The following is a 27,862-nucleotide window of genomic DNA, read 5'->3' as shown; positions in this document are numbered from 1 at the left end:
GACCAGGCGGCAATTACGCTTTGGGGATAAAACGCGGCGTGGAGAGCAGGCTGGGGCATTTCTCCGGGAGATGGCGGCTGTGACGGCAGTGGCGGCCCCACGGCCCGGACTCCTGCTGCTCCTGCTGTCCCTGCTGCACCCCTCGCAGCCTGGAGGTAAGGGCCCCCCGCGCCCCTGGCCCCCTCGTAACCGCCACTCCGCCCCCTGCCTGTCCCTACCCCGGTGTCTGTATCACGAGCCCGCGGCTCCCCTGGCCAGGTGGCTGGACTGACGGAGCTGGTCTCTTGGCCTCTGGGGCTTCCAGGTACCCCTCGGCCACCGGGTCCCCAGAGCTGCCCCCTGTACTGCAGAAGAACCTGTCAAAGAGAGACCCCCACAACCCAGGCTGGTCCCAACCAAGCGTCCAGGCTGTGCCGCTCCGCTCTGGCCAAAACACCCTCCCCACGGAGGGAGGGACCAGGACCCGCTGGGAAGAGCTCGGCGGGACCCCCCTCAGTCTGCAGGCACCAGCCGTTTGCACACCTGTGGACCCTGGGGACAAGGGATGTGGCTTTGAGACCACTGAGCCGCCGGGAGCTGTGTGACCTCAGCAGGTCCCTTGTCCCCCGGGAGGTCGGGCAGGGTGACGTTGGTGATGGGGAGCTGTGACCCCTGCATGCGTGCGTGTGAGTGTACAGATGCGCATGCCACGTGCTGTCACACAGGTGTACATGTGCTCACACATGTCATGGAGCAGCCAGGCAGGGTGGGGGCTCCTGGGAGGCTCTGCCTGTCGCTCCTGAGCAGGTAGCCCTGGTGGGGGCAGGGGGGGAGTCACACACACATGGAAGAGCTGGTTCCAGGGCTGTCGCTGCACCTGTGAGTGTGTGCCTGTGAGATGGGTGCCCCCAGGGGTGGGCAACCGGGGAAGGGGTCCGCCTCCCGGCAGACAGAGTGCAGCCAGTGGCGGGGGTGCTACTGTGGGCCCCAGGGTACAGCTGGGCCATCTCGATGGGTCCTGATCCAGTGCCTCCAGGGGGCTGCCCGCAGGGACCAGGTGAATCCGGCCGTGGGGAGAGAGAGCAGAGGGCGGCCTGGGTGGAGGCCCGTCCAGCAGACCTGGAGTCGGGGGGCTCTGGGGCCGCAGGGCGGAGCAGGGTGCGTCCCGTCCCCGGGCCCGGAGCCAGAGGCGGGCCAGGAACAGCAGCTGCTTCTGTGACATTGTCCAGCCGGTTCGGCTGCTGGGAGCCGGAGCTTCCTTGTGCGGGGTCCACTCCTGGACCTGGAGCAGGGGGAAGCCTGAGGGTTGCAGGCCAGTGCCCTCCTCCATGCCCAGGACGACCCCAAACACCTGCTCGCCCCTGTCCCCAGACACTGCTGCCTGCTGGGAGCCAACAGCGAAGGGTCACAGGGACCCGAGGCTTGGGAATTAGCTTCTGTGCTTTCCAAGTGAGGAGACAGAGGCAGGCTGGGGGTAGCACCCGCCAGCCCCGTCTGCCCCAGCTACACGGACATGGGCACTGGGGAGCCGGGTACGACACGCAGGGAGGGGCCGCCTCGAACCCGCGTCCTTCTCCATGAAGATAAACCTCAGCTCCACCCCGTGGGGCTTTAAATACGGGGCCGCTGATTGGACAAGGGGGGTCTGTGCACTGGGACCACCAGTGTCCCATGAGGTCAAGGATGTTGGAGGGACCCTAATCACACACTCCCAGCCACCATCCCCCGCCCTAGCTGTCCTGGGGTCGGAGGGGGGGAGTCCATACCTGGGGAACTCCAAGTAATTCTGACCGTGGCCATGTCCCCACCCCAAACCCTCACCCCGCAGAATTCCTGTTTGATTTGCGCTGGGGGAGGGGAGCCAGCATGGCTCCCCCCGTGACGGATGACCCGCCAGTGCCGACAAGCGCTGGTTTAGGGTTTGAACACCCTCCCCCTCACCCCCCCCCCACCCCGGGCATCTGGCAGGAAAGCAAATATGCCACCCAACGTCACTGGACGCACTGCTTTTGAAAAGCCCTTGGCAGGCTGTTCACGCAAGCAACACACGGCTTATCTTGCCAAACTGGTCCCCTGGATGCTGGCTGGGCAGAGCCGCCGCTGCTGCTGTGGCCCACTGGCCCGCAGCTCCATCCCAAACATGCTTCTCCCAGGTCTTTGAAGTGGGAGCCCAGGGCCCCCAGGCAGAGGGACCTGCCTGTGACTGGGCTGAGCCGCAGGTCCCGAGCCAGGCGCTTCATCTCTCTGGCTGCAAAGCTGTGCACCTCCAGGGGCCGGCGGAAGGTTCCAGCAATGTCACGCCTGCCAAAAATGCATCAAATCAGAGGACCGTGGGAATGCTCTTTAAAAAAAAAATGTATTCTCTTATTCAGAATTTGTAACTCAGATGGCTGGATCCCGGGAACTAGTAGACATCTCCAAGGTTGAATTCTCCCTGGGGTTATTCACTCTGTGTTTTGTCTGTTGGCTGGGGTGGCTGTAAATACGTGTGACAGAAGCCAACAGGAAAGAAGATGGGGTGGCCTAGAGGAGCCTCCCCCCCCCCCAGGAAATCCAGGAGGACTTCCTGGTGGAAGTGACCTTTACATTCGACCTTGAAACATAGGTCGAGGTTGGGGGGTATCAGTGGATGAGAGGAGGGGCTGGGGCAGAGAGAAGCAGACAAACAGAGGGGCAGGTTCCACCTCCACGGGAGGAAGCGCTCTCTGAAGACAGAGCTGACCGCATTGCCAGGTAGTGAGTTCCCCGTCGCGACAGGTCTGCAAGCAGGAGCACGAGTGAGGCGTGCGGAAGATTGCTGGGGGAGTGGAGGATTGTGGCTGTGAGAGGCAAGAAACAAGTTCCACCCCTGGACTGGTGGCGGAACGAGCCAAACCCACATAAAACAAGACAAGTGCGTTCCAGGACAGCGGCTCCGGGCCAGCGCCAGCCGAGCGGCACAGGGGGGCTCAAAGGAAGCAGCAGGGAGAGCGGGGCTGAGCTGTGGCGCACAGGCGGGACTGGGGGGGCAGCGAGGGGCATTCCCGGAGCAGGCTGCCCGCTCACGCCAGGGGTCCAGGGTGGCTGGGGGGGGGGGGGATTGGACAGCTCCTGGCGGGTGGGGCTCTCAGCTCTCCGGGCCTGGAACACACGGACGGGGTCCTGTGCAGCCACTCAGCTGCGAAACAGGCACGCAAAGCTCCCATTTCCAGGGCTGTCACGGCGCGGGCGTGGAGCTGGCGGGCGCTGTTGGGATCTGACTCACTGAGCCGGGAGAAGAGAAGTCTTTCCCTAGAGGGGGGCTGGCCGCAGGTGGGGTACAGGCGGGCAGAGCCCCAGGCTGGAGGGCTCGACAAACCCAAAGCAGGCAGAGCCCTAGGGCAGGTGGGGATGGGATGGAGCAGGTCAGACCTGGGTCCACAGGCAACCTCCCTGCTGCCCACTATCACCACCATTTATTGAGCACCTACTGTATACTTGGCCCTGGGCCATGTACCGTGCAACGATGTGGGAACAGAGAGAAACCATGTACATGCCAGGGGCAGGAGGGGACACAGCTTCATGCTGGAAAAAAAAAAAAATTCAGGCTCAGAGAGGCTAAGCGACTGGCCCGAGGTCACACAGGTGGTAAAAGGCGGCAGAGCCAGGAATAGAAGCCAGAGGGCTGTGGCCCGAGCCCCCTGCTCTCACCACCTGCCAAGGCAGGCTGCATGTGAACTTGGCAGGGCACACCCCAGTCCCTGGGGGATGGGAGGGGGGCTGGGCCCTGGGAGGCGGTGGCCATGACAGCCTGGTGGTAGCCCAGCCCTATGTGTAATGTCGCCGGCCATCTGGCTGCATGGGCCCCCCCCCTCCCCGGGCGCCCTGCATGGCTGCCCGACTCCAGGCTCCAACCCCGCCCTGTGCGCACGCCCCGCCAGCCCCTCTGTGGAGCAAGGTCAAGGTCAGGAGCCTTCTGGGATGGATCTAGGCCTTGTGTGTTGCCATGACAGCAGCGCAGGCCTGGCTGGGTGTGGGGCCAGCATCTCCCCAGGGACAGCTTCACTGATGCATGGACCTGAACTCGTGACCTTGGCCAGGATGTTCGCCTGCCCTGGCCAGTGAGTTAGGAAACAAACTATGCACTTCGCTCATTGACGGTGTCCCCCCTCTGGGGCCCCCGCGGCGCCTCCCAAGACAGCCGGGTGTCAGACGGCCAGCGCCCCGCCCAGGCTCGGCTGCCCGGCAGCCGAGGGTGCTGAGCTCATGCACGGCTCCTCGAAGTGTGGGAACGGCGGCCCTATTGGCAGCACCTGCCACGTCCTGGCCACTCACACTTGCGACCCAGCCTCCCGCCACACTGACCCTTGCCCCTGCTGCTCGCTGCCCAGTGCTCGTACCCAGCCCTGAGCAGGAGCCCTCTCCCCGGCTGAAGACATCCCTCCTCCACCACCACCATCAGACTCAGAGGAGTGACCTGGATTCGAACCCAGGTTCCAGCTTGTTACAACTGGGTGGCCTCAGGCGTACCCCCCCACCCCCGCCTCCAAACCCTCTCAGCCTGATTCCCCCCAGGTACCAGCACCAGCAGAGTGAACCCTACTCCTCCTACCTCGCTGGGTCCTTGGGAGAAAATACTTGGTAAGCAGCCACCACAGCTTGTTCGAGCCCCATCCGGGCTGTAGCTAACAGAGGATTCCTTCTGCTTGTTCCCAGGGGTCCCGGGGGCTGTGCCTGGTGGAGTTCCAGGAGGAGTTCCGGGAGGAGTTCCCGGAGGGGGGTTTTTTCCAGGTAAGGCAGACCGGGGTCCGTGGTCCTGATGACGCATTCTAACCCTGCAGAGATTCGGGATGCTCACGTGCCCGGCCAAGCCCCCTTGAAAACACCCTCCATGTCACATGACACTCCTGGGGGGGCGTGTTCTCTGGAAGATGAGACAGAGCGCCCGAGAGGCTGTTGGGAGGCGGGCACGGTCTTGGCACTGTCAGTTCCACTCGAAGTGAATCCTGGAGAGAGAGAGAGAGAGAGAGAGAGAGAGAGAAAGTAAAAAGAACACATGTACAGATGGAGGTTCGCAGAGATAGGACCCCCTGGAGGGCATGGAGCTGAGGTTCCTGATGATGGGACTGTGGATGGAGAGGGGCAGGTTCGCTGTCAGGGGTATTGATGTCTCTCTCTCCACCCCACTCTCTCTCGCCATCTCTCAACACAGGAGCTGGTCTCGGAGGCCTGGGAGGAGGAGGTGAGCACAGCATCCCAACTTGAAGGGGTCTGGGTGTGCTCCCAGCCCACGTACATCCACAGACCTGAGACCCCCAGAGGCCCAAGCCTCCAGCATTGGGGTAGGGGGGGTGTCCTGCATTTCACACACCGAGTGTGCCCTGGGGGGTATTGCCTGAGCCCCAGCACCCTGTGTGCTAAGCCAGCGTGTGTCCCTGTCCCACTTTGAGACTGAGAACCTGGGGCTGGCTGGGCTAGGGCAAACCACAGCCCAGAGGCAGAGCTGGGCTTGCAGTGGCTCTGTGTCTGCGGCACAGGCCCCTGCCTTGCAGCCCTGGGACCTAAGATCTACAGCCCCTTGCAAGGTGGGGGACAGGGTAGATAGGTGGAAAGACCGGGGAGCTGCAGCTCCCTGTTCACCACCATCTCTTTCCTGTACAGCGCTGGGGCCTGGAGGCAAACCACCCAAGCCAGGTAAGACCCTGCCAGGTAAGGCCTGGCCAGGTAAGACCTGAGGCCTCGGAGCACTGAGACAGGCCAACAGAGCAGAGGTGTGGGCCTAGCCAGGGACCCAGCTGGCAGGAGCAAGGAAGGGAGGTGTGGGCAGAGACAGGCCCAGGTATCAGCAGGTGGCAGCCGGGGACACCGGCTGGAGGTGGCTGCGTTCCTCTTGCTGTAAGGAGCATCCGAGCACTATCCCAGGGCCCCCAGGTGCACCTGCTGCTGCTTCGTCCTGGGCCTCCAACACAGCTCTGGGGCTGGAGACAGAGATGGGGAGTGAGGGTCTCACGGTCCCTGTGCCTCTCAAATGAGTCTCTAGGGGCTCAGACGGAGATGGCAGTCCCCAGACTCCACCCGGATCATCCCCTGACCCTTGGCCCCAGCCCAAGCCCTGTCTAACCCCAGGCCAAGACCCCAGGCAGCCTTGACCTTGATGTCAATCCAAGCTGTTTTATTTCAGCACTGGTTTCAGGCTGAACCCCGACTGAGCCAAGCCCCAAGTCCAGGCTGAGCGCTGACCCTGGCCCCAATCCCTTTCCAGCTGTGTCCAGTCCATGGTGTTTTCCAGTAAGAAGGTGTGGCTGGAGCTAGCCTGGCCTCGCCCACGGTGCTGGGATCTGCCACCAGGGACCCCACTAAGCTGCAGGGGATGTACCTCGGGAAGGAGGGGGAAACCCTGGTGGCCAAGGAGCAGGTGGAGGAAGTGGCGTCTCTGGCCAGACGCACGGCCCCCTGTCTGTGTGAGCTGTAGCCCATGTGGGCTCGGCACCCCCACCCCACGCTGTGCGCCCTGGCTCCAAAGCCCCAGGCTCTGGGACATAGTTTGCATGTCCAACAGCTCTTACGAAATCCTGATGGCCGATGATCCAAGCGCAAATGAATCTGAGAGACCCAGATTCTCCGGCCCGATGAGAGCCCATCTGGGTTGTGAAACCCCAGGGCTGGGGCCACGGGGGAGGCCAAGAGCTGGGTCCCCGGGCCAGGGTCTGCAAGGCCGGGAGTCCTTGGGGCGCGCTGCCACTTGCTGCCGGAACCAGTATCCTGGCTTCCTACAGAGTGCGGGCTCCCAGCAGAGCCTCTGATGGTGAGGGGCGGGGAGCGGAGGGGACACAGGGAAGGGCTTGGTGGGCAGAGCTGTGTCTGGACGCCTGGGCAAAGCCTCAAAGATCCTGACTGTGGGGGTCATGGCTGCGCAGCTGGAGGGCGCACAGATTGGTCCCAGTCGCACTGGGGGACCCGGGGCTGGTTGTGTTTAAACATCAGAGGGAGAACGGATTCCACTGAGATGGTTGCTAGCATCAAGTTTTTCTTAATGGAAGATCTAAGTTAGACTTCGGAAAGAACTTCCAGCTCAGAGTGGAGGACTAAAGGCAGGGCATGTTCTAATGAAGAGGGCGCTGTCCCCAGGCAGGGGGCTGGCTTCCATGACCTTGCTGAGGTCATCTTTCAGCCTGAGGGCCCCCCCATAAAGCTCCCCACATCCGGGCTGGAGGCGCGGGGGGGGGGGTATCCGGGCCTGCCCAGGCAGGATGGAATGGGGCACAGGCTGTGAGTGTCGTACTTGGGAACAATTAATCCCTCGGCGATAGAGGGTGGGTGGCCTGGCAGCTGCTGTTCCCCATGGGCGCCTCGGGCTGGCCCCGCCCTGCCTTGGCTCTCAGCGGGGGGCCAGGCAGCTGGGCGCCTGCACTACCCACACCCCTGTGCCAGCTGGAGGCAGCCGCCCACCGAGAGGGGTGAGGACAAGGGCGGCAAGCAGCCAGCGGGCACCCACTGTGCGCCCTGGCCCGTTGCACATAGTAGGTGCTTTCTGCTCACAAGCTTGCTGGTTCCCGGGAAGGGAGGGGACACAAGGAGGCCACGTGACCAGCTTGGGCCCATGGAGAGTGGCTAAGGGCTGTGGGATCTGAACCCAGAGCTCTGAGTCCCCTTTCTCTTCCTTTCCAGGTGCTGCAATTCCTGGGGCCTTTGGGGCAGGTGAGTCGGAAGGAAGTGGGCCAGGCGCAGGTGGAGCTGGCCACGCCCCGGGATGGTGGCAAAGGGGCAGAGGACCTCTGAGGGGCTGCCTCCGCCGCCCCCACCCCGCAAGGCCTGGCCCCCAACCCCGTCCCAGCCTCCTCCCTCCTCCTATTCAGCCCACACCCTCTCTACCCTGTCTCTGTGGACGGGAAAGATCTGAGTGTGTCCCCTGCCACTTGGGAGCTGGGCAAAGAGGCCTGGCTCTGAGAAGCCACTGACAGGGCCAGGAAGGGCCAAGACAGCGGTGCTGGGGAGAACAGGACCCTCCCGGGGCCCTGCCTGCAGCACCGCACCTGGGGTTAGAGACCCCTCTTACCGAGGGGCTGGCTGAGATTCCCAGAGCCCAGGCACACAGGTAGGAAATGAGTAGGAGGGGACCCTACCTGCCCATGGGAAGCCAGGTGGACCCCTGCAGGGAGTGCCCAGCAGGCCCCGTATTTCAGGCCAGTCCCCAGAGAGACAGAGAGAGCGCTCGCAGCTGGGGCTCAGCACCCTGGCATTTGCAGGAAAGATTCGCACGTAACAAACCTGGCGTGGTTGCAAACTCCAACCTGATGGCCCAGCACTCGGGGCCAGAGCTTTCCCAAAGGGAAAGAGGCTGTGATCGGGCCCAGATGTGGCAGGGAGGGAGCCAGAGGCACCCACGTGTCTACTCACCCTTGAAGCAAGGACTTCAGGGCAGGCTGCACGGAAGGGCAGACAGACGGTGGGGGCCAGACAGGGCTCCTGGGTATAGGTGCAGGGGAGGGGGCGGAGTCTGGGTGCACCTGCCAGGAGGTAGCAGGAGCGGGCAGAGCTGGCCTGGGTAACACAGGCCTGGCCCAGGCTGGTTAGGGAGCCGCACGCAGTAGCTGCTCAGGAAGCCGTGGCTGCTCTTCTGTTCATCATGGTCTGGGCAGCCAAGACTTAGGGGCAAACTCGGGCCCCCGGTGGCCGCGCTGCCAGGTCCCTGCCCCCACTCCATGAGTCCCTCCTCACCCTGGGCCCAGAGAGCAGGTGCACACCAGCCTCTCCTTATCTGTGTTTGTGTCTTCCCACAGGCCCTGGAGGATTGGCGGGGGTCGGTCCCGGCGCAGGTTAGTACTGGTATCAGCACTGAGGCAAGGCGTCCCTCCGGGAGGCAGCCCCCAAGGCCAGCTCAGAGCGGCTGCCCAGTGTTGGGCGGGGGTAGGGGGCACGCAGTCAGGGGGTATGGGCTGTGAGCTGTCCCAGGCACAGACTGGGGAGTGATGCTGTTCTATGTGATGAGGGCTGGAGGGAGGCAGCCCTCCGGGGGCTGTGTCAGGCTGCACGCAGCCATCTGCTGCAGTGAATCTGGCCCCAGTGTGCTTCCCCAGTGGGGCAGGGGCTCGGGACCCTCCCCCTGTGCGGCTGCCAAGGGCCTCACCCGGTCTTCCCTCCTGCAGGGCTTGGTGCCTTCCCTGGAGGTGCCTTTCCGGGAGCCCTGGTGCCTGGTGGACCAGCAGGTGCTGCCGCAGCTTATAAAGCTGCCAAGGCCGGTACGTGGTGCTGTTTGGGGCAGGACCCTCTTCTCCCACCCCAGGGGGCTCACGGAGGGGCAGCTGGCAGGAGGCAGAGGTCCCAGAGCACTCTGCCTGGTGGCTGGGCTGGATCCCAGGGCTCTGTTAATTTCCCGGCCCCTCCCCGGCTCTGCAGGTGCTGGGCTGGGCGGTATTGGAGGACTTGGTGGCGTGGCTGGTGTTGGTGGCTTGGGAGTGTCCACAGGTATGGTGGCCGAACCTGAGTTCCCCAGGGGGCAGGCTGCAGGCCCTGGGGGAGCCATCTGTGACCAGTTCACTTCCTCACCAGGTGCTGTGGTGCCTCAGCCAGGGGCGGGGGTCGGAGTTGGAGTTGGAGCTGGAGCGAAACCGGGGAAAGTGCCGGGTCAGTGCAGAATCCTCGGGGTGGGAGGGCAGAGGTCAGGAAGGGACAGAGCCTCCCTGGCCACTGCAGGTGGGGGGCATGGGGGTGGGGAGGACAGGCCCTGGGGCGGTAGCGGCAGAGGGTGGAGAATGGCCAGGCCCATACTTGCATCTGTGGAATGGGGACGGAAGGCCCTGGCTGCCACTCCCTTCTCCCAGGATCTTGGAGCAGAAAAAAAAAAAAAGACACCCCTCCCCCGTCCCCAGAGACAGGCCCTGGGGCAGGCAGGTGGGGAAACTGAGGCACAGGACACAGAGTCGGGGTGGACGGCCCCCAGCTGGCCACAGCGTGGTCCCCCGCTCCTGCATCTGGTGCTCGTTTGCGCCAAGCCCTTTAGGAAGTGACTTCAGGTTCAACAAAAGGCTGCTTGGGTCCACACAGTGGGGAGGGGACATCTGGAAGCTGTTAGCTGGAGGTGGGCTGGCCAGGGGCCGTGTAAACAGGCTGCAGGAGACAGAGAGAGATCCACATGCGGGAAGGGCTGGCAGATGACTCGGGGAGGTGGGGGGCACTTGGTGGAGGGGAGCCGTGGCCGCCCCACGCGTGTCCCTGGCTGCCCCCACGCTGCCTGCGTAGGAAGGGCTGGGCAGGGGTCCCTGGGGGCTGAGCCTCCTTCTTCCTCCGGCTGCAGGTGTGGGGCTCCCAGGTGTGTACCCAGGAGGAGTGCTTCCAGGCACAGGTGAGAAGGAGGACCTTCTAGGGCCCTGTCCCCGCCCTCCCTGTACCAGAGGCCACCAGAGGCCACGGGCCCCAGCCAGCAGTGCTTCCCAAGGCCCCAGCACCCAGGCTAAATGGACATCAAGTCCTAGTCACCGTCCCCCCCAACAAAGGGCAGCTTCCCCCAGCCCCACCCAAGCCCTGACCCCGGGCTCAAACCCTGAGGCGGGTCCCGGAGGACAGAATGAGTCCCCAGTGTGGCCAGCTGTTTCCCAAATGCCATGAGTCACCGGGGAGCACCCTACCCCGCCCTAGCGAGCCTGCCCCACAGGGGACCCCTCAGATCGACACCCTCCCCAGCCGCCCCACCCAACACATGACCTCCTGAATTCCCCAAAAAGCCCAGATTCAGGCCACGGTGCAAGATGTGCTGACAATTGGGCCCCATCTCCCACTCCTGGCCCAGCCCCAGCGTGCAGGGTGGGGCGGGGCGGGGGTGGGGAGGGGGTGGACAGGCTAGCCAGCCCTGCCTGTCCTAGACGATCAGTGCTGAGGGAAGTCAGCTGTGCGACTCCCCGCGGGCCCTCCAAGCCCTCACTGTCTGACTCCCCTCTGCTCCCCCCAGGAGCTCGCTTTCCTGGAGTTGGGGTGCTCCCTGGAGTTCCCACTGGCACAGGAGTGAAGCCCAAGGCCCCAGGTATGCAGCGGGCTGGGCTGGGCTGGGCTGGGCTGGGAGCCCTCTGGGTGGGCACCTGGTGTGTCCCAGCCTTGGCCCCGCTGGCCACGATGGACAGACACTGACCAGAGACCCCAGAGCCCATGTCAGGGCAGCGTGAGCCAGGGGACCCGGGAGCACTGGCCCCTCCATGCCGCCATGTGCCGCAGCCTGAGCCCCTGGCGCCAGCTGGTTCCTTGTCCTTCCAGGTGCTGGAGGAGCTTTTGCTGGAATCCCAGGTGAGCACAACAGCCCCCCACCCCGTAGGAGGGAGGAGCAACAGGCAGGAGCCCTTGTCCCTTGTCCCCTACCTGCGAAACAGCCCACATGACCCAGAAAAGCCACCAGTCTCTGCCAAGGGCAGCCAGGACTGCAGGCCCACGGGGAGCCCAAGTCCCCTGGACAGAGAAAGCCCCGTAGCTTCCTGGCGGAAGTGGCCTGTTGCTGGGGAGTGCTCGGCTGACCCAGGACAGAGACACTGGGAAGGCCTCCAGGCCGGATGCTTGGGGGGCAGGGAGCTCATTTGGTCGGAGCAGAAGCTGCAGGGTCAGGTGGAAGGCTTAAGAAGCGGGAGCTGCGGGCCCCAGGAGCTGGGCTCTGAGGCTGCTCGCTTGGTTCCCGCAGGGGTCGGGCCCTTTGGGGGCCAGCAGCCTGGAGTCCCTCTGGGGTACCCCATCAAGGCCCCCAAGCTGCCCGGTAAGTCAGGGGGGCTTCAGGAGGCACTGGGGGGCGGGGTCAGTCAGAGGCGGGGCCTAGGACAGCACAAGTATCTCCCGTGGGGGTTAGGAAACCTGGGTATGGAAGCCACATCTCAGCCAAGGAGACCAGGGAGGTCAGTCCCGCAGGGGTCTGACTCACGCACATGTGTGCACACACATGCTTACATGTACACAGTACTCACGCACATGCGTGCACACACATGCTTACATGTACACAGTACATGCAAGCACACCTGCACGCGTGTGCCCATGCACGTGCACACACGCACTCGCCCACAGAGATCCATAGCCCTGACGGTGCAGCTGGGAAGACATAACTCACTGGCAAGACTGTCTTGGCACGACATCAGCCACTGGCACCCCTCCCCTGCTCCCTCACTCGGCACAACAGGTGCTGCCTGGTGGGGGAGGGGACAGGAGAAAGACACTCAGACCTCCGGCCCATGGGGTGGCCTGAACTGTTAGGGGACTGGTGTCCTCAGGCCCTCTGCTCTCTTGTGACCTGCGCGCTCAGGGCCCTGGGAGGGGTCCCTCAGGCTCAGCACCTGTGAGGGGAAACCCAGCAAGGCACGGGGTGGCGATGAGGCACCCCTGAGCCCCCTGCCCTCTCCGCAGGTGGCTACGGACTGCCCTACAGCACTGGGAAACTGCCCTACGGTGAGCCCAGCCCTCCTGGTGCCTGGCTTCTAGATCTTCCCTGCTTCAGGGGCCTGGTGGGGGCGCTGTGGCCCCAGCCCCCCCCCCCCAGCCTGATTCTCTCTCCAAACCCTCCTGCTTAATGCAAAGCCTTGGGCAAGCCCTGTTTTCCCCCCTGAGCTTCTGTGTCCATCTGTCCAGTGGGAGGACCCCCCTGCTGTTTCTTTTCCCTCTTTGGGGGGCGGGTGACAAGGAGAGACTCAGGGCAGCAGGGCAGGGGGAAGGCAGCAGCGGTCAGGCCTGTATGGATGACCCCGAGCGCCTCTGTCACAGGCTATGGCCCCGGAGGAGTGGCAGGTGCAGGGGCCAAGGCCGGCTACCCGACAGGCACAGGTAAGGAAAGCCTTACCCACCTGTGGCTAAAGAGGAGCCGATGACCCAGGCTCTAGAGATGGTCTGGATTATCTGGCTCCCTCCAGGAAGCAGGCGGGCTCCCCTCACCCAGACCCTGGTCTGACCCTGGAGAAGGATCCGGATCAGGAGTGGCTCTGTCAGCCTCTGCCTCCTGGGAAGCCCCTGCCCACAACTTACGGCAATGGGTGGCTCACTCGGGGCTGGCACGGGTGGGCTGGAGATGCAGGTGCACTGTTCTCTGAGTCTCCCCCTGCCTCTCCTTTCTCCCTCGCCCCAGGAGTTGGTCCCCAGGCTGCAGCGGCAGCCAAAGCAGCTAAGTATGGTGAGTACCTCTGATCCCCCCGCTGTCCCCAACTTCTCCAGCCCTGTTATGGCTGGGAACCTGCCTCACAGACAGCTAACCCTCGTTTATGGAGCTTTTCAACACCATCCCTCCCTTCCTCCATCCATCCACCCACCCATGTATCCATCCCCTCCATCCATCCTTCCATCTATCCATCCAAGTATCCACCCCTCCCTCCCTCCATCCCCTCCCTCCCTCCATCCTCCCATTCATCTCTCCCATCCCCCCACGGAACTTCTCCCATCCCTCTGTCCACCCACCCTTCATCCTCCCTCCCCCCTTCCCTCCATCCCGCTCCCACCTCTCTCTCTCCCTCCCTCCCTGCCTCCCTCCCTCCTCCAGCTCTGGGGTCCAGGGCAGGCGAGGGCTCTGCTGGAGAAAGAGCTTCTACAGCTTCTACCTGGGGAAAGCTCCCCAGAGACAGTGACATTTGCTTCAAGCCTCCAAATACAGATGCCGCTGTGGTTAGGACGGGAAGGCGGAGCCTGGGTAGAGGCGTGCATTCCGCAGCGGTTACAGAGATAATTTTAGGTGGCATATATACGAGCATTTTAAAAACTTAATAGCGATGTATCAATTTAATGTGTCCCATAAAAATTTGAAACTGCCTGGAGCCCACATCCCCTTGGATAGCACAACTGTGGGTGCATCGTGATTTTCCCCTGTCCGTGCAGTGGGCGGAGTGGGCATCAGAGCAACCCCAGCTGGCTAGGGGTCAGCCCCAAGGGGGCCCTTCCTGCCTCCAGGGTGGGACAGGTGGCAGCTGCAGCAGCACTGAGCCGGGTCCCTGTCCCCAGAGCCCTCCCGCCCCGAGGCTCCCAGGCGCTGGGGCTCCTTGGCCAGGCCGGGAGTGGAGGGGCCGGCTGGAATGCAGGAGTGGAGAGCGGGCAGCGCCAGGCGGCCAGGCGCTTGGATTACAGACTTGGCCGGGTCCTCGGAACACAGGGAGAGGAAGGCTTGAACATTCCTTCGGGGGCCCCTTTGGCCCGGCCAGCGGCCGCTTGTGGTTTCTCAATATGTGGCAGCGATCAGAACGGGATTTGTCCAAAAACATGCAAGTCGTCTTAATGAGCGTGTTGAAATGGACACTCTGGGGGCCAATCAGAGAACGGGGGCCAGGCGAGGGGGAGGGAGGCAGGAACGGGGTGCCTTCCCAAGCAGGCCCAGCCGCAGACATCTGGGGTTCCTTCCCCCATGGCTTTGTGCCAGCTAAAAAAATGCCTCCAGCCCAGTGGCCATCCTGCCCGGCCTCAGGGGAGCCACACTGAGCGCCCCTCCCCCACCACGGCAGGTGCTGCAGGAGCCGGAGTCATCCCTGGAGTTGGCGTGGGCGGTGTCCCCGGTGTCGGTGTGGGCGGCGTTCCCGGGGCAGTTCCTGGGATCGGAGGCATCGCAGGTAGCGTTGGTCGGGGCGGGGCAGGCTAGGGGTTCCCCCCCCCACCCGTGCCCCGAGGCCACGTGGCAAGGACCTCACTCGCCGTGCCTGCCTTTCCAGGGGCCGGAGCTCCCGCTGCTGCTGCTGCCGCTGCAGCCGCAAAGGCAGCCAAGTATGGTGAGTGCAAGCCCAGAGAGCTGGGCCCTGGAGATCCCAGGCCCGTGAGGGTCACTTTGCCCTTGTCCACCTACAGAGCCTCCCTATCCTGCTCCCCAAGCACGTGGTCTTCCTGTCTCCTCGCCTTTGTCCATTCTGGCTGTACCCTACCTGGGATGCCAGCCAGCTGGCTCAGCAGGTGGAGGGGACACCTGCTCCTCCTACTTCCTCCCCACCCCCAGGGCTGCCCCCATAAGGTGTCTGCTGCATTGGGGCCTGGAGGCCCAGCAGCAGGGTTCTGCGTGTGCTTTAGACACAGCCGCGGAGCCAGAGCCCCCAGCTCTCTCCCTGCCTCTGACCAGTTGCATCCATGCAAGGCCGCCTCGCCGGCAGTCCCGCACAGCTATCTCTCCTCCTGAACCGCTGCAGGGTTCAGGCCAGGACACTCGCTCCTCCTTCCACAGGGGCTGCTGGAGGCTTAGTGCCTGGTGGACCAGGAGCTGCAGTCCCAGGTGCCGGGATTCCAGGGGCTGGGATCCCAGGTATTGGGGTCCCAGGCATTGCAGGTGTACCAGGTGAGCTGGGCATTGTGTGTGTGTGTGTGTGTGTGTGTGTGTGTGTGTGTGAGAGAGAGAGAGAGAGAGAGAGAGAGAGAGAGACTTGCAAATACCTCTGGGTTTTCTGGCACCTCATCCCTCTGTCCATATCCCTGGCCATACACTCCCTTGACCGTAACAATCTCTGATTAGCTACAACCTGTGTCATCTTCTCCAGTTGACATCCTGGCTGCCAGTGGGCTCCTGGGGGCAGGAGCTCTGCCTTCGTCATCTCCATGTTTCTGAGCCCTTAGCTGAGTAGCTAGCTGCTCAGGGAAAGGTGAATGGATGGGTGGATGGACAGCTGGGCGGTCAGCTGAGTGTCCCTGTGGATGAGTAGGCAAATTTATGGATGAGGAGGTGGGTTGGTGTGTGGATGGGTAGACGGACAGATAAAAGGATGGGTGGACACATGGAGGGAGGGAGGGAGGGACAGACGGGTGATAGATGATAGATAAAAAGTTAAGTGGGTAGATGAATGGGTAGGTGTAAAGGCAAATGGATAGGCCAGTGGGGAATTGAATAAGGGATTAGATGGGAGAATGGGGGATGGATGGATGGATGGATGGATGGAGGCATGGTTGGATGTATGAATAGATTGATGGATCAATGGATCTATGGATGGACAGACAGTGTCGGGTGAGCAGATGAACAGATGAATGAGTGGCAAATGCAAAGTAGGTAGTTGGATAGATGGATAGATGGCTGGGTAGTTGGATAGATGGTTGGGTAGTTGGATAGATGGTTGGGTAGTTGGATAGATGGATAGATGGCTGGGTATAAGTATAGATGGCTGGGTAGTTGGATAGATGGTTGGGTAGTTGGATAGATGGTTGGGTAGTTGGATAGATGGATAGATGGCTGGGTAGTTGGATAGATGGTTGGGTAGTTGGATAGATGGATAGATGGCTGGGTAGTTGGATAGATGGTTGGGTAGTTGGATAGATGGATAGATGGCTGGGTATAAGTATAGATGGCTGGGTAGTTGGATAGATGGTTGGGTAGTTGGATAGATGGCTGGGTAGTTGGATAGATGTTTGGGTAGTTGGATAGATGGATAGATGGCTGGGTATAAGTATAGATGGTTGGGTAGTTGGATAGATGGATAGATGGCTGGGTATAAGTATAGATGGTTGGGTAGTTGGATAGATAGTTGGGTAGTTGGATAGATGGATAGATGGCTGGGTAGTTGGATAGATGGTTGGGTAGTTGGATAGATGGATAGATGGCTGGGTAGTTGGATAGATGGTTGGGTAGTTGGATAGATGGATAGATGGCTGGGTATAAGTATAGATGGCTGGGTAGTTGGATAGATGGATAGATGGCTGGGTAGTTGGATAGATGGTTGGGTAGTTGGATAGATGGTTGGGTAGTTGGATAGATGGATAGATGGCTGGGTATAAGTATAGATGGTTGGGTAGTTGGATAGATGGATAGATGGTTGGGTAGTTGGATAGATGGTAGGGTAGATGGATAGATGGTAGGGTAGTTGGATAGATGGTTGGGTAGTTGGATAGATGGTAGGGTAGATGGATAGATGGTAGGGTAGTTGGATAGATGGTAGGGTAGAGGGATAGGTGGTTGGATAGGGGCAGGAACTGTCTTTCATCTCTGTTTCTTAGCCCTTAGCTGAATAGGTGCTCAGTAAATGATAAATAGATGGGTGGATGGGTAGATGGGTGGATGGGTGGATGGGTGGATGGGTGGGCAGATGGACAGCTGGGTGGTCAGGTAAGTGTCCACGTGGACCACTAGGCAAATAGCTGGGTGAATAGGCAGAGGGGCAGATGGCTGGGTAAGTGGATGGGTAGCTGGGCAGAGTTAGATGGTTGGGTGGGTGCGTTGAGGTCCAGGGATGATAGATAAATAACAGACATAGAAGTGAGTCAGACAGTGGTTGGAGACAGGAGCCAGTGAGTGGAGGAGTGGACAACTCGGTGTTGGCTCCATGGATAGAAAGAAGACAGATGACAGACAGGTGGGTGGGCAGAGGGTCTCCCCTCCATCCCGCCCTGAGCGTGTGTGTCCCCCTGGGTCTCTGCAGGGGCTGTGTCACCAGCTGCAGCTGCTAAAGCAGCCGCCAAGGCGGCCAAGTACGGTGAGTGCCGCTCTGCGAGCTCTGGCCCCCGTTCTGCGCTTGCATTGAAGGGGCCCACGTGCAGCCACCCAGAGCAGGGGGCAGGGGTGGGGACCTGGAGGGCCCAAGGACTACACCACCCCCACGAGGCCACAGGTCCCAGGATGGCCCCCTCCTGGCTGGGGATACGAGCCTTGCCCCCAGGCTCCCCGTATCCAACAAGAGCTGGTCCCTGCATCACATGGTGTCCTGCCCTAGACCAGGCTCGGAGGACCCTTGTGTCCTCCTCCCCTGTCGGCTAGCCCGCCCCACCCCGGAGCCCTCCCAGCCTCACTCATGGAGGTCCTTTCCACCCGATTCTCTCTCCCTCCAGGAGCTAGAGCCGGAGTAGGCGTGGGAGGCATTCCCACCTACGGGGTGGGTGCTGGGGGCTTTCCTGGCTACGGCGTCGCACCGGGAGTTGGTGGAGTCCCTGGAGCTGGCATTTCCCGTGAGCCTTAGTTCTGTCTGGGGAACACACCAGAGGGAGGGGTGGGGAACGCCTCTTCTGTCTGGCTCTGTGTTGGGGGGGAGGGGCGGGATGGGGGCGGGTTGTTATAGACCCCACCCTGAGGAGCTGCAAGCAAGGTTTCTGAGGGTCCCTGTGTTTCCTCTCAGCAGCAGCCCAGGCAGCAGCTGCAGCCAAAGCTGCCAAGTATGGTGAGTGCTCGTCCCTGCCCACACCCCAGACCCTGCTGTCAGTGGGGCCCCAGCTTAGAGCAGCTCCCCAGTGCAGGCATCCAGCGGCCAAGGGACCTGGGCGGGGTCACAAGTCTCTGGTCCCTATCTCCTGTTTTCCAAAGCCACCGCTCTGCCCATGCAGTCATCCCATTAAGGTTGCTGGCACCTTGCTTCCCGCCCGAACCCCAGCCCTGCTGTTTCTGCCCGCACCCCAGCGCCCCCTAGAGGTGGAGGGGCATTGGGAGAGACAAGACTGGACATGGTTTACTGTCCCCGCTCCAGGTGCTGCAGGAGCCGGAGCCCTGGGAGGGCTGGTGCCAGGCGCAGCAGGTGCAGTACCAGGGGTGCCAGGCGTTGGAGGCCTTCCAGGTGAGCTAAGGCCCCAAGGTGGAGACCGGTGTGCTTCGTCTCCCAGAAGGGGTCCTAGAGTTTGACCCATTTCCCAGACAGGAAGACTGAGCCTAGAGATGGGGCACAGGGCGTACAGTCTCCCTTGAAGCAGAGGGCGGGCCCTCCATGGGTACCTGCCGCCCGTCTCTGGCTGGGGGAGGCTCCAAGGGTGAGCCTATGGGAGCCCTGCACTGCCCAGTTGGGGGGGGAGAGTTTCATTTTCCCAAGGGTCCTTTCTGGTTTCTTACCAAGTGGAGGACCCATCACTCTTTGCTTCTCCACTTATCAGATGGCAAAGGGATGATGAAATTAAGTGACCGTGACATCCAGGGACACACTTGCTTGGTTTTTATTGTCCCCATCAGAAAACTTTCATCTGCATTTTTTCTTTCTGGGAGAAAATTCCCCTTTCAAGCCCTGCCCCTATTAGAATTCTTGAAATGACAGCATCCTTAGCACGAAGCTTCCCCATCCAATCCTTGGTTTTTATTCAAAAGGGGGAGGGGGAGAGAGAGACAGAGACAGAGGAATCTTCCATCCACTTATTAATTCCCCAAATGCCTGCAACAGCCAGGACTGGGCCAGGCCGAACCAGTTCCCCAGAACTAACTCCATCTGAGTCTCCCACGTAGGTAGCAGGAACCCAAGTACTTGAGCCGTCACTACTGCCTCCCAGGGTGTGCATTAGCAAAAATGCTGAAATAGGAAGCAGAGGCCGGACTCGAACCCAGGCCCTCCGACATGAGATGCATCGCAAGCAGCGTCTTAAACCACTGCTCCAATCACCTGCCCCTGGCTCCCTGGGCTTCTAGAATAGTTTTAGGACAAGATTGTCAAGTCCTCTCCAAACACAGCTTCCCCCCTGCCATAGCTCAGGGCTGGGATTTCACAGGCTCAGAGCTGCATCTGCACTGAGCCCAAGGAGGTGGCCAGGAGCCAGGCGGTGTCCCCCAGAGCTGGGCATGGAGCCCCCAGGCTGCCTGCCCCAGGGTCGCCTCCACACACCTCCTTCTTCCACATGTGCACGGGGAGGGACTTCCGGGAGGGGCCAGCTCCCTAAGGATGGATTCTGGGAGGGCTTTCCACAGCACCCCCTTTCCTCTCCCCTCCAGGTGCTGGGACCCCGGCAGCTGCCGCTGCTGCCAAAGCAGCCGCCAAAGCTGCTCAGTTTGGTAAGTGACGCCCCGCCCCCCAGTGCACCTGCTCCCAGCCCTGGTACCAGAGCACCGTTTTCTGTGTCCCAGGCTCTGGGGTCTGCCACGTTCTGGGCGTGGGCCTCCCTTACCACTCTGGGGGCACGTGTAGGGGTGTGACTGGGGGCGTTGATGGAGCGTGATTATGGTTACAGGGTGAGAAGAAGACTCTGTGCCCCCCCCCAAGCCCCTGCTGCCTCCTAGTCTCACTGACCCCGCCCCCCAGCTCAGAGCCACACCAATCTTGGGAAGCTGGCGTTACTATTCCCATTTTATAGGTGTACAAACTGAGGCCCCTACAGCTTTTTTACCTCGCCCACAGCTACACTGCTGAAAGGATTCGAACCCAGGCCCGATTGCCTGGCAAAACCCCCTTTCCCACATACCCCTGCCACCTGCCCCCTCTCGAAGTCTCCAAGGGGTCCCTGCCCCTCTCGAAGTTAGCAGCATCTGAAACTGTACCTGCCCAGGATTAGGTATGAGAAAGCTGAAGCCCATCAAGGCCAAGTAGCAGGTTCAAGGTCACACAGCGAGTCTGGGCCAGGGCTGCCATGAGAACCCCATTTCCAGGCTCCCAGCCCTGTGCTCCATCTGTCAGCTTCACCCTCACTGGCTGGGCCTTGCTTAGGGACTGACTGTTCTCACTTCTGCAGGGTTAGGCCCTGGTGTCGGCGGGGTTCCCGGCGTCGGTGGGGTTCCCGGCGTTGGCGGGATTCCCGGCGTCGGCCCTGGGATCGGTGGAGTTCCTGGCGTTGTCCCCGGCGGCATCGGCCCTGGGGTGGCAGGAGTCCCTGGTGAGCCGCGGGGGCGGGCGGGCTTGAGGGACCCCTGGAGTCCTCTCTGTTGGATCCCGTCCGTGAGCACCCTCTCTCCCTCCAGGAGTGGGGACCCCAGCTGCGGCCAAGTCTGCTGCGAAGGCAGCCGCCAAGGCTCAGTACCGTGAGTGCCCTTTCTGCCTCCCCACCTTGTCCCCCACCGAGCCCAGAGCAGATGCAGAAGCTGCCCAAGAGCAGGAGAGGCCCTGGGAGAGGGAGGTGGCATCCACAGTGGGCGGTCTCCAAGGCCAGCCTGGGGCCGGAGGGGAGCAGGGCCGGACTGTGTGGGCATGGAGAACAGGGATGGAGCTGGCTAAGTGTGGAGCCGGGTGCAAAGGCGTGGAGGAAGCTGCTGCTCCCGCCTGGGCCCCTCCCCTCGGGGCCCGAGTCAGCTCCTGGCAGAGGTCACCTCCACAGGGTGGGCTCCCTCTCTGCGGACGCCACCCCACTGCCCCCCCGCTTTCTGTAGGGGCCGCTGCCGGGCTTGGTGCTGGCGTTCCTGGGCTTGGAGTTGGTGCTGGTGTGCCTGGGCTTGGAGTTGGTGCTGGTGTGCCTGGGCTTGGAGTTGGTGCTGGTGTGCCTGGCTTCGGAGCAGGTGCAGGTGAGGGGCCTTCTCGTACCCCGAGTTCAGAGGAAGGAAACCCCCTTCTCCTCCCACCGCGTCATTTCCACTGCTCCCCTTTACCACCCAAGGGTGCACAGTGAATTCCTCATTAGCTTTTTCTGAGCAGTCAGAGACACGTGGGCTAGCAGACTGGGAGTGGGGGGGAGGATGGGCCAGGGGACCCCCAAATCCCAGATTCCAGAGTGTCTCCCTCCCTGGTGGAGGGGTGACTGGGCTCCAAACTCAGCAAAAGTCCACCTGCCAGGCAGGGAAGAAGGGTGTGGGGGGCCCCTAGGGCCAGGGTAAGCTGGTCTAGTACTTCTTCAGCGATGCCCCATGGCAAAGAGACCACTAGGACCTGCAACTCTTCACTGTGTGGTTACCGGGCCCCACCCAACCTCAGGCAGGCTCCTCTAGAGGGAACTGGAAGGGCTGGGTAGAAGGAAGAAGCTCGAGTGAGGGAGAGGGACTCCGTCTCTGGCAGCTCCCGATGGAGCAGTCACGGGATCAGGGATTGGAGGAAGCAACGGAGGCTGAGGAAATCAGGCAGGGCTCCCTGGAGGAGGCAGAAAGAACGCCAAGGCCCAGAGCTCAGCCGCTGACCCTGCTCTGTTTCCCTTTCCCTTTCCCTTCCAGTGCCTGGATCCCTGGCTGCAGCTAAGGCAGCGAAATACGGTGAGTGCAGCATCCCCGCCGCCCGCGGTCGCCTTGGGCACCGGCAGGCTTGGTCAGGACAGGAAAAGTCCACTTGTGGGGCCGTCACAGACTGGCCGCTGCTACTAAATGCCTGCGGTGCCTCTGAAGAACTCGCCATCCGGTTTGCAGACCCCCAGGGGAGCAGCTGCACCCTGCCGAGAACCCCAGGAGGGGCCCCTGCCTCCCCGCCACACCCTTGGCCCCTGCTGCCGGCCTTCCAGACAGCCGGGCCTGAACCAGCCCAGGGACGTGGCACTCTGGCGGCCCCGCCTGGCCAGCTCCGCGCCCGCCCGGGGCCCCACATTCCAGGGATCTGCCAAGCAGCCCGGCTGGTCCACTTGGGGCCAGTTTCCACTTCGGAAAAACCCCGGGCTTTCTCGGCCCCCGCCCCCAGCGGCCGGGAACCCGCGCGGCCCCCTCTGCCCTTCCTTGCTGGCGGCTGGGCCGGGCCTGACTCAGCAGCCACTTTTTCGGGGAGGCTACGTGGTGCGGCACAGCGCGCTGGCTCCACAGCCGGCCTCAAGCACGTGCTTTACCTCTGCTTGGCCTCAGTTTTCCCGTCTGCAGAATGGGGGTGGTGAGATCTTAGCTTTCCCCTTGCAATGCCCAGTGGGCTGAACGGCGGCGCAGCGGATTTGTGGAGCAATTAGAGGACTCCCTGTCGGAGTGCCCAGGTTCAAATCCCCACTCTGCTTCCCACCGGCTTCTTCCTAAGGCACCTCCTGGGAGGCAGCAGGTGACAGCTCAAATGCTTGGGTCCCTGGCACCCCCATGAGAGACCTGGATGGAGTTTTGGGCTCCTGGCTTCTGCCTGATCCACCTCCCAGCTGCTGTGGGCATCTGGGGAGTAAATCATGGGGTGGAAGCGCTCTCTCTCTCTGTCTTACTGGCTTGCTTTCTGTTATCTGTTATTCTGCCTTTCAAACAAATTTAAAAAAAAAAAAATAGCAGCAAGGGGACTGGTACTATGCCGCAGTGGGCTAAGCCTCCGCTTTCACCGCCGGCATCCCATGGGCGCCAATTCGAGACCCAGCTGCTCCACTTCTGAGCCAGCTCCCTGCTGATACGCCTGGGAAAAGCCGTCAGACAGGGGTCCACGCCTTCCTGTGTTAGGGACGGGAAGGCCAAGGCCTGAGGGAGCTGGCCCTTGCCTGATTGCCAGGGGCACAGCCAGGCGTTCTAGAAAGGACCTCCTGGGCAGCGCCCCCCCTGCTCCGGGGCCGGGTGTCCCTCCATCCTTCCACCCTCTCTCCACAGGAGCGGGAGGCGTGCCTGGAGCTCTCGGTGTGCCCGGGGGTCTCGGCGTGCCCGGGGGGCTGGGCGGAGCAGGTGTCCCAGGTGCGGTAGGTGAGTTGGAACCCCCGGGGTGGGCGGGGCAGGGAGGGGGGAGGGGGAGGGTCCTGAGCACTGTGGAGCACCCCTCCCTGAGCTCCCTCTCTGTCCCCAGATGCTGGACCTGCTGCAGCCGCTGCCGCAGCTAAAGCGGCAGCCAAAGCCTCCCAGTTTGGTGGGTACTGCAGGGTGTGGGAGGGGAGGCCGCCAGACCCGAGGCTCGGGGGGATCCTCTTCCAAGTGTCGGAGACTTGGATTTCTAGGCCTGTCCAGGGCCCTCCAGGGAGTCCCTGTTCTGCCTGGGTCAGAGTGGGGTGGGTGGAGGGTGACACCTGCCCCTTCCACACCCTCCGACCTGCGGGAGCTGACACACGGCTCTCTCCACAGGCCTAGGGGGACCTGGAGGGCTCGGAGCTGCTGGGCTCGGGGCCGGTGGAGCCATCCCAGGAGCCGGGGCCTTTGGAGGTGAGGCTGCTCCCGGAGCAGTGAGTAAGTGAGCCAGAGACAGGCCCACAACCTCCTTTTCCCACCCCCTCTGCCTCCAGCCTTCAGGGTGGCCAGCACAAGCTAGCCAGGGTCACACTCCTCCCTCTCTTTGCTCTCTCGATCCACCTGAGCCCGGCTGGCAGGTGCAAGGCGATCAGGATCCCAACAGTTAGGCCCCTTGTCCAGAAAAGGAGAGTAAATAAATCTCTCAACATCTCCACCATGGAGGCAGGCCACGCACTGACTCCGCCCCCTCTCCCTCGAGTGCTCGCCTGACCTAAAGCCAGGCCCCCTCCCTACCTCACCCAGCTCCGTGTGCACCCCGAGAGCAGACACACAGTAGGGCTCCATAAAGACTCTTAGAGAGATGAGTGGATGAAGGCGTGGCGGGGTGGGGCCAGCACGACTTAGCGGGGCAGCTGGCGCGAGGTGGGTAGGGGAGAAGCCAGGGCCTGGCTCTGGGCACCAGGGGACACTCCTCAGTGCCTCTGTGTCCCTTTCTCCAGGTGTGTCCCCAGCTGCAGCTGCTAAGGCGGCCAAATACGGTGAGTGAACCCCCACCCCCTCCCGCCCCCGCGGTGCCCCGGATGTCTCTGACCCCAAACCCAGAGGGGATGTCAGCGCCCTTCCACTGGGCCTTGTCCTGATCACCATCTGGCCTCTCTCCAGGTGCTGCTGGCCTTGGAGGCGTCCTTGGAGTCACCAGGCCATTCCCAGGAGGTAGGGGCCGACTCCACTTTGCAGCCCTCAGGAGGCGCCAGGGTTGGGGCCGGGCCAGGCCGAGCTCAGTCTGAGGCTACACAGGTCGCCCGGTGCTAGGTGCTGACAAACTTTGTTAAGAAAGCATTCGACCTAGCGGTCGGAACGCCCGCACTGCCCGTATCGGAGCGCCTGGGTTCAAATCCCGGCTCTGTTCCCAATGCCAGCTTCCTACAGGTGCAGACCCTGGGAGGTAGCAGGTAACAGCCCAAGTGCTTGGGTCCCTGCGGCCCATGTGGGAGACCCGGATGGAGTTCCCGGCTCCTAGCTTCAACTGGGTGCAGCGCTGGCTGTTGTAGGCATTTGGGGAGTGAGAGTGACCCAAGTAGGAGCTCTCTGTCTGTCTGCCTCTCGAATTAAAAGGGAGAGGAAGCAAGATGCCCTGAGCCCAGTTGGGGGCTGGAGTCCAGACAGAGGCTCAGAGAGGACAGTGCTGGGGCCGGCGGCGGGGGGTGATGGGGCCAGCGGGAGGCCTGGTCCCCACTCCACTGGCTCCCCTCCCCCACAGGAGTCGCAGCGCGCCCTGGCTTCGGACTGTCTCCCATTTTTCCAGGTACGCCCAGGCTCGCTGCCCCTGGCCCTGACCTCAGCCCTGGCCTCTCCTTCCTCCACCCCCTCCTCATCTCCTGCTCAGAACGGCTGAGCCAGCACCCAGGGGTGGGGCCCACGGCCTCAGGGTCTGAGACTCATTTCATGTTCCTTAAGGCTCCCAGGGGACAGGTAGCTTTGTCACACAGTTCCCCAGGAGGTAGACATGGATCAGGGGGGCGGGGGGGGGGGGGACCAGGGGCTGCTCCAATGTCACACATTGAGCTAAGGACTCTAAATAGTAGCAGCTCACCCTGGCTTGGGGCTGGGTCCATGCCTACTGGGGGGCTTGGTGGACCGGGGAGTGGGGGCGCGCGCTCACAGCCTCTCCCCTTGCCTTGCAGGTGGCGGTGCCGGGGGCCTGGGAGTCGGTGGTGAGTGTGAAATAAGAAGGCATCCCAGGCTCGGAGGGGCAGGGGAGCATGGCCGTGGCTGTGGCCTTGGCCATGGGTGGTGGCTGTGGGCTGGTCCTGGATGGAGCCCCGGGGGGAACTGTTGGGGCTGGACGTTCAACCCTGGGGTATGGGGCCAGGGGTCCTGGACCCTGATTCCTGGGGCTCCCAGCCTGGCTCTTCAGGAGGCACTGAGAGCAGGACAGACCTGGGCACCCGGGGCTTGGAATCTGCCTGGAGAGACTGACCTTGCAAATGGCCGTGAACCATGAAAAGATGAGCCATCAGGACAAGCGGGTGGGCGGGGGGCAGGCAGGGGAGGGTATGCCCAGATGGGCCAGGCTGAGACCAGCCAGTGCGTGGGGTCTGAACCACAGTGGGAGGGCCTCTGCCCATGGCTGCCCTCCCCTCCACAGGCAAACCCCCCAAGCCTTACGGAGGGGCCCTAGGAGCACTTGGATATCAAGGTGAGTTGAGTCCGAGCCCCTGGAAGAGGCAGAGGCGAGGCGTGGGGATAGGGCCCCCTACCTGGGAGGGAGTAGGGAAATTGTGGAGAGCTGGATGCCCCAGCACAGTCACTCAGAGCAAAGAGCAGGTGCAGGCCCCTCCTGGTTCACCCCAGGCCCCATCCAAGTCCCTTCTCCTGCTTACTGCCCACCCCCACCTGCAGGGAGTGGCCTGGGAAAGAGGAGGGGCGGGGCGGGGGGGAGGAAGGATGGGATGGAGCCAGAGCAAGCTGATGGGGCTGGGCAAGGAGATGCAGACCCTACCCCCGGCCTTCCCAAATAGGCTGCAGCTCCTCCCCTGTGGTTGCTCAGGACCCCACTTACGAGACAGCTAAGGCCGGGGGTGGGGAGGGCAGGGGCCTGGCACCACGCCTGTGGTCTCAGGGCGGGGCTTTCCAACCACCCAGGCTGGGCTTCAGCCGCTAGATGCCCCACTCATCAGCTCGTTGCCACCAGGTGGCGGTAGCGAGCCACACTTCCTTCCCGGAGGCTGGCTTGAACAAGTGCCTGCCTAGGAAGCGCCAGGAATCCTGGGTTCGAGTCCTGCCTAGACCACTGGCTATGTGGCTAAGAGCCTCTCTCCCTCTCTCTGGGCCTCGGTTTCCCTGACTGGTGCCGGCTCACCCTTCTCCCTAAGGGGGCCACCCCTGCAGACACTGTCACCACCCCCAACTTGCCCTACTTCCTGGGTGGGGGATGGGCACTGCCCTGGGCCCCTCCCTGCAGGGCTCCCAGAAGCAGTGAACTCAGAGTTTGAGGGCGGGGAGGGGGGGGTCCCTTGTCCAGGCTGGGTCCCTCCCCAGCCTCTGAGCCTCCCCCCTCCATCCTGGAAATCTGAGGCCCTGCTCCCACCCTCCCTCCCAGGTGGGGCTTGCCTGGGGAAATCTTGTGGCCGGAAGAGGAAGTGAGCCTCCCGGGACCCCTGACTTGCGACCTCATCAACGTTGGTGCTACTGCTTGGTGGAGAATGTAAACCCTTTGTGACCCCTTCCCCAAACCCCCTCCTCATCCCCAACCCCGGGAGGGGCCGGGCAGGGCCGGCTGGGCGGCCTTGGGAACCCACAGGGCATGGGAACGGAGCGTGGAAGCTCCCCCCCACCGCCTACTTCAGAGGCCAGGGGCGGGCAGGTGGGTGGGCTCAGCCCCCCGGCCCTAGCCCCTTCCCACCCAGGAGCTCCCTCTCCACACAGTGTCCATCTCCAGGGGAACATGGTGCTATGTATGCGCTGGTGCTTTCATCATTTTGGGGGGGAGGGAGGAGGGAAGGGCAGCCCCCCGAGGGGGGACCCCAACGCTGGGGCTCCTCTGAAGATGGTGCCGACACTCCCTGGGCAGCCCCGCCTCCCCCTGCCCACCAGGGTCCACCCTGGCTGTGGTCCAGTTGGTTCCCATTCACCTTAAGCCTCAAAGCTGGATTCGGCCATGCCATCCCTGTCTCCCCCCACCCACCACTCCCCACCACACCACCAATGGCTGATCCCACATCCGGGTCACCTTTGGGTTAGAAGAGCTGGGGAACAGCTCCCTTGCTCTCGTGGAACCATCCATCCGTCCATCCATCCGTCCATCGGTCTGTCCATCCGTCCTTGTCCCCAGTTGGGTGCCCATTGCCACTAGCTGGCTGGGCACACCCACCCCCAACCTGGCTACCCCATCAAGGCAGCCCAGAGTGCGCGGGGCGGTGCGCCTGGGGCGGCTGGAGTCTCCCCCGACCTGGGTCTCCCACACGCAGTACTGTATGCCCGGTCCCTCGCTCGAGCCACTGTACTCCCAGCATGCCCTGCCCCCGCCCCACCTGTCTCTTTGTGTCTCGCTGTGATAGAACAATAAATATTTTATTTTTTGTCCTGGATATTTGGGGATGATGTTTGATTGTCAAAGTCCTCTTTGGGTTTTATTTTTGTAGTTCATTGCAATTTTTTTTTTTTTTTAAATCTGGGGAACTATATTCCTAGGAGAAAAAAACTCATTTTAATCACTGTGGTATAACTCTGGAAGAAACATACTCTTTTTTTTTTCTAAATAAGAAGAGAATTAACTGCTTCGGAAAAGCTAATAAAGGAAAACCTTTGAAAGGAAATGGCTGTGGTCTC

At 62.2% G+C, this 27,862-nt stretch overlaps 1 protein-coding gene across 7 annotated transcripts; it reads left to right on the top strand.

Annotated features, from left to right (window-relative positions):
- On the top strand, window positions 1–27,842 carry ELN (elastin). 7 transcript variants are annotated; one of them, XM_062180319.1, is made up of 37 exons: window positions 3–155; window positions 4,654–4,728; window positions 5,150–5,179; window positions 5,599–5,631; window positions 7,606–7,635; window positions 8,718–8,753; window positions 9,084–9,176; window positions 9,334–9,402; window positions 9,487–9,561; window positions 10,232–10,279; window positions 10,883–10,954; window positions 11,182–11,211; window positions 11,597–11,668; window positions 12,307–12,348; window positions 12,661–12,720; window positions 13,019–13,063; window positions 14,376–14,480; window positions 14,580–14,636; window positions 15,080–15,190; window positions 17,256–17,309; window positions 17,662–17,778; window positions 17,949–17,987; window positions 18,291–18,377; window positions 19,511–19,570; window positions 20,245–20,385; window positions 20,471–20,530; window positions 20,876–21,007; window positions 21,647–21,685; window positions 22,964–23,053; window positions 23,154–23,213; window positions 23,426–23,527; window positions 24,031–24,069; window positions 24,194–24,244; window positions 24,792–24,836; window positions 25,216–25,245; window positions 25,680–25,730; window positions 26,634–27,842. In XM_062180319.1, the coding sequence occupies exons 1-37, from the start codon at window positions 71–73 to the stop codon at window positions 26,675–26,677; spliced, it is 2,409 nt and encodes an 802-aa protein (XP_062036303.1). In that variant the 5' UTR covers window positions 3–70; the 3' UTR covers window positions 26,678–27,842. The 7 variants fall into 7 exon arrangements, with proteins under 7 accessions (XP_062036306.1, XP_062036307.1, XP_062036303.1 ...); XM_062180318.1 differs by having other exon boundaries at window positions 17,946–17,987; XM_062180320.1 differs by having other exon boundaries at window positions 4–155; window positions 17,946–17,987; window positions 23,426–23,503.
- Window positions 27,843–27,862: the final 20 nt, after the last annotated feature.

The sequence above is a fragment of the Lepus europaeus genome, chromosome 21 (genome assembly GCF_033115175.1).
Source record: "Lepus europaeus isolate LE1 chromosome 21, mLepTim1.pri, whole genome shotgun sequence".
Classification (NCBI taxonomy): Eukaryota; Metazoa; Chordata; class Mammalia; order Lagomorpha; family Leporidae; genus Lepus; species Lepus europaeus.
This window is presented reverse-complemented; position numbering and strand designations above follow the sequence as displayed.

Coding starts and splice junctions, on each gene's coding strand:
- ELN (XM_062180318.1), top strand. CDS start 71: ATGGCGGCTGTGACGGCAGTGGCGGCCCCACGGCCCGGACTCCTGCTG. Junction 15,191..17,255: donor AGGCATTGCAGGTGTACCAG/GTGAGCTGGGCA, acceptor GGGTCTCTGCAG/GGGCTGTGTCACCAGCTGCA. Junction 17,988..18,290: donor AGCCAAAGCTGCCAAGTATG/GTGAGTGCTCGT, acceptor TCCCCGCTCCAG/GTGCTGCAGGAGCCGGAGCC.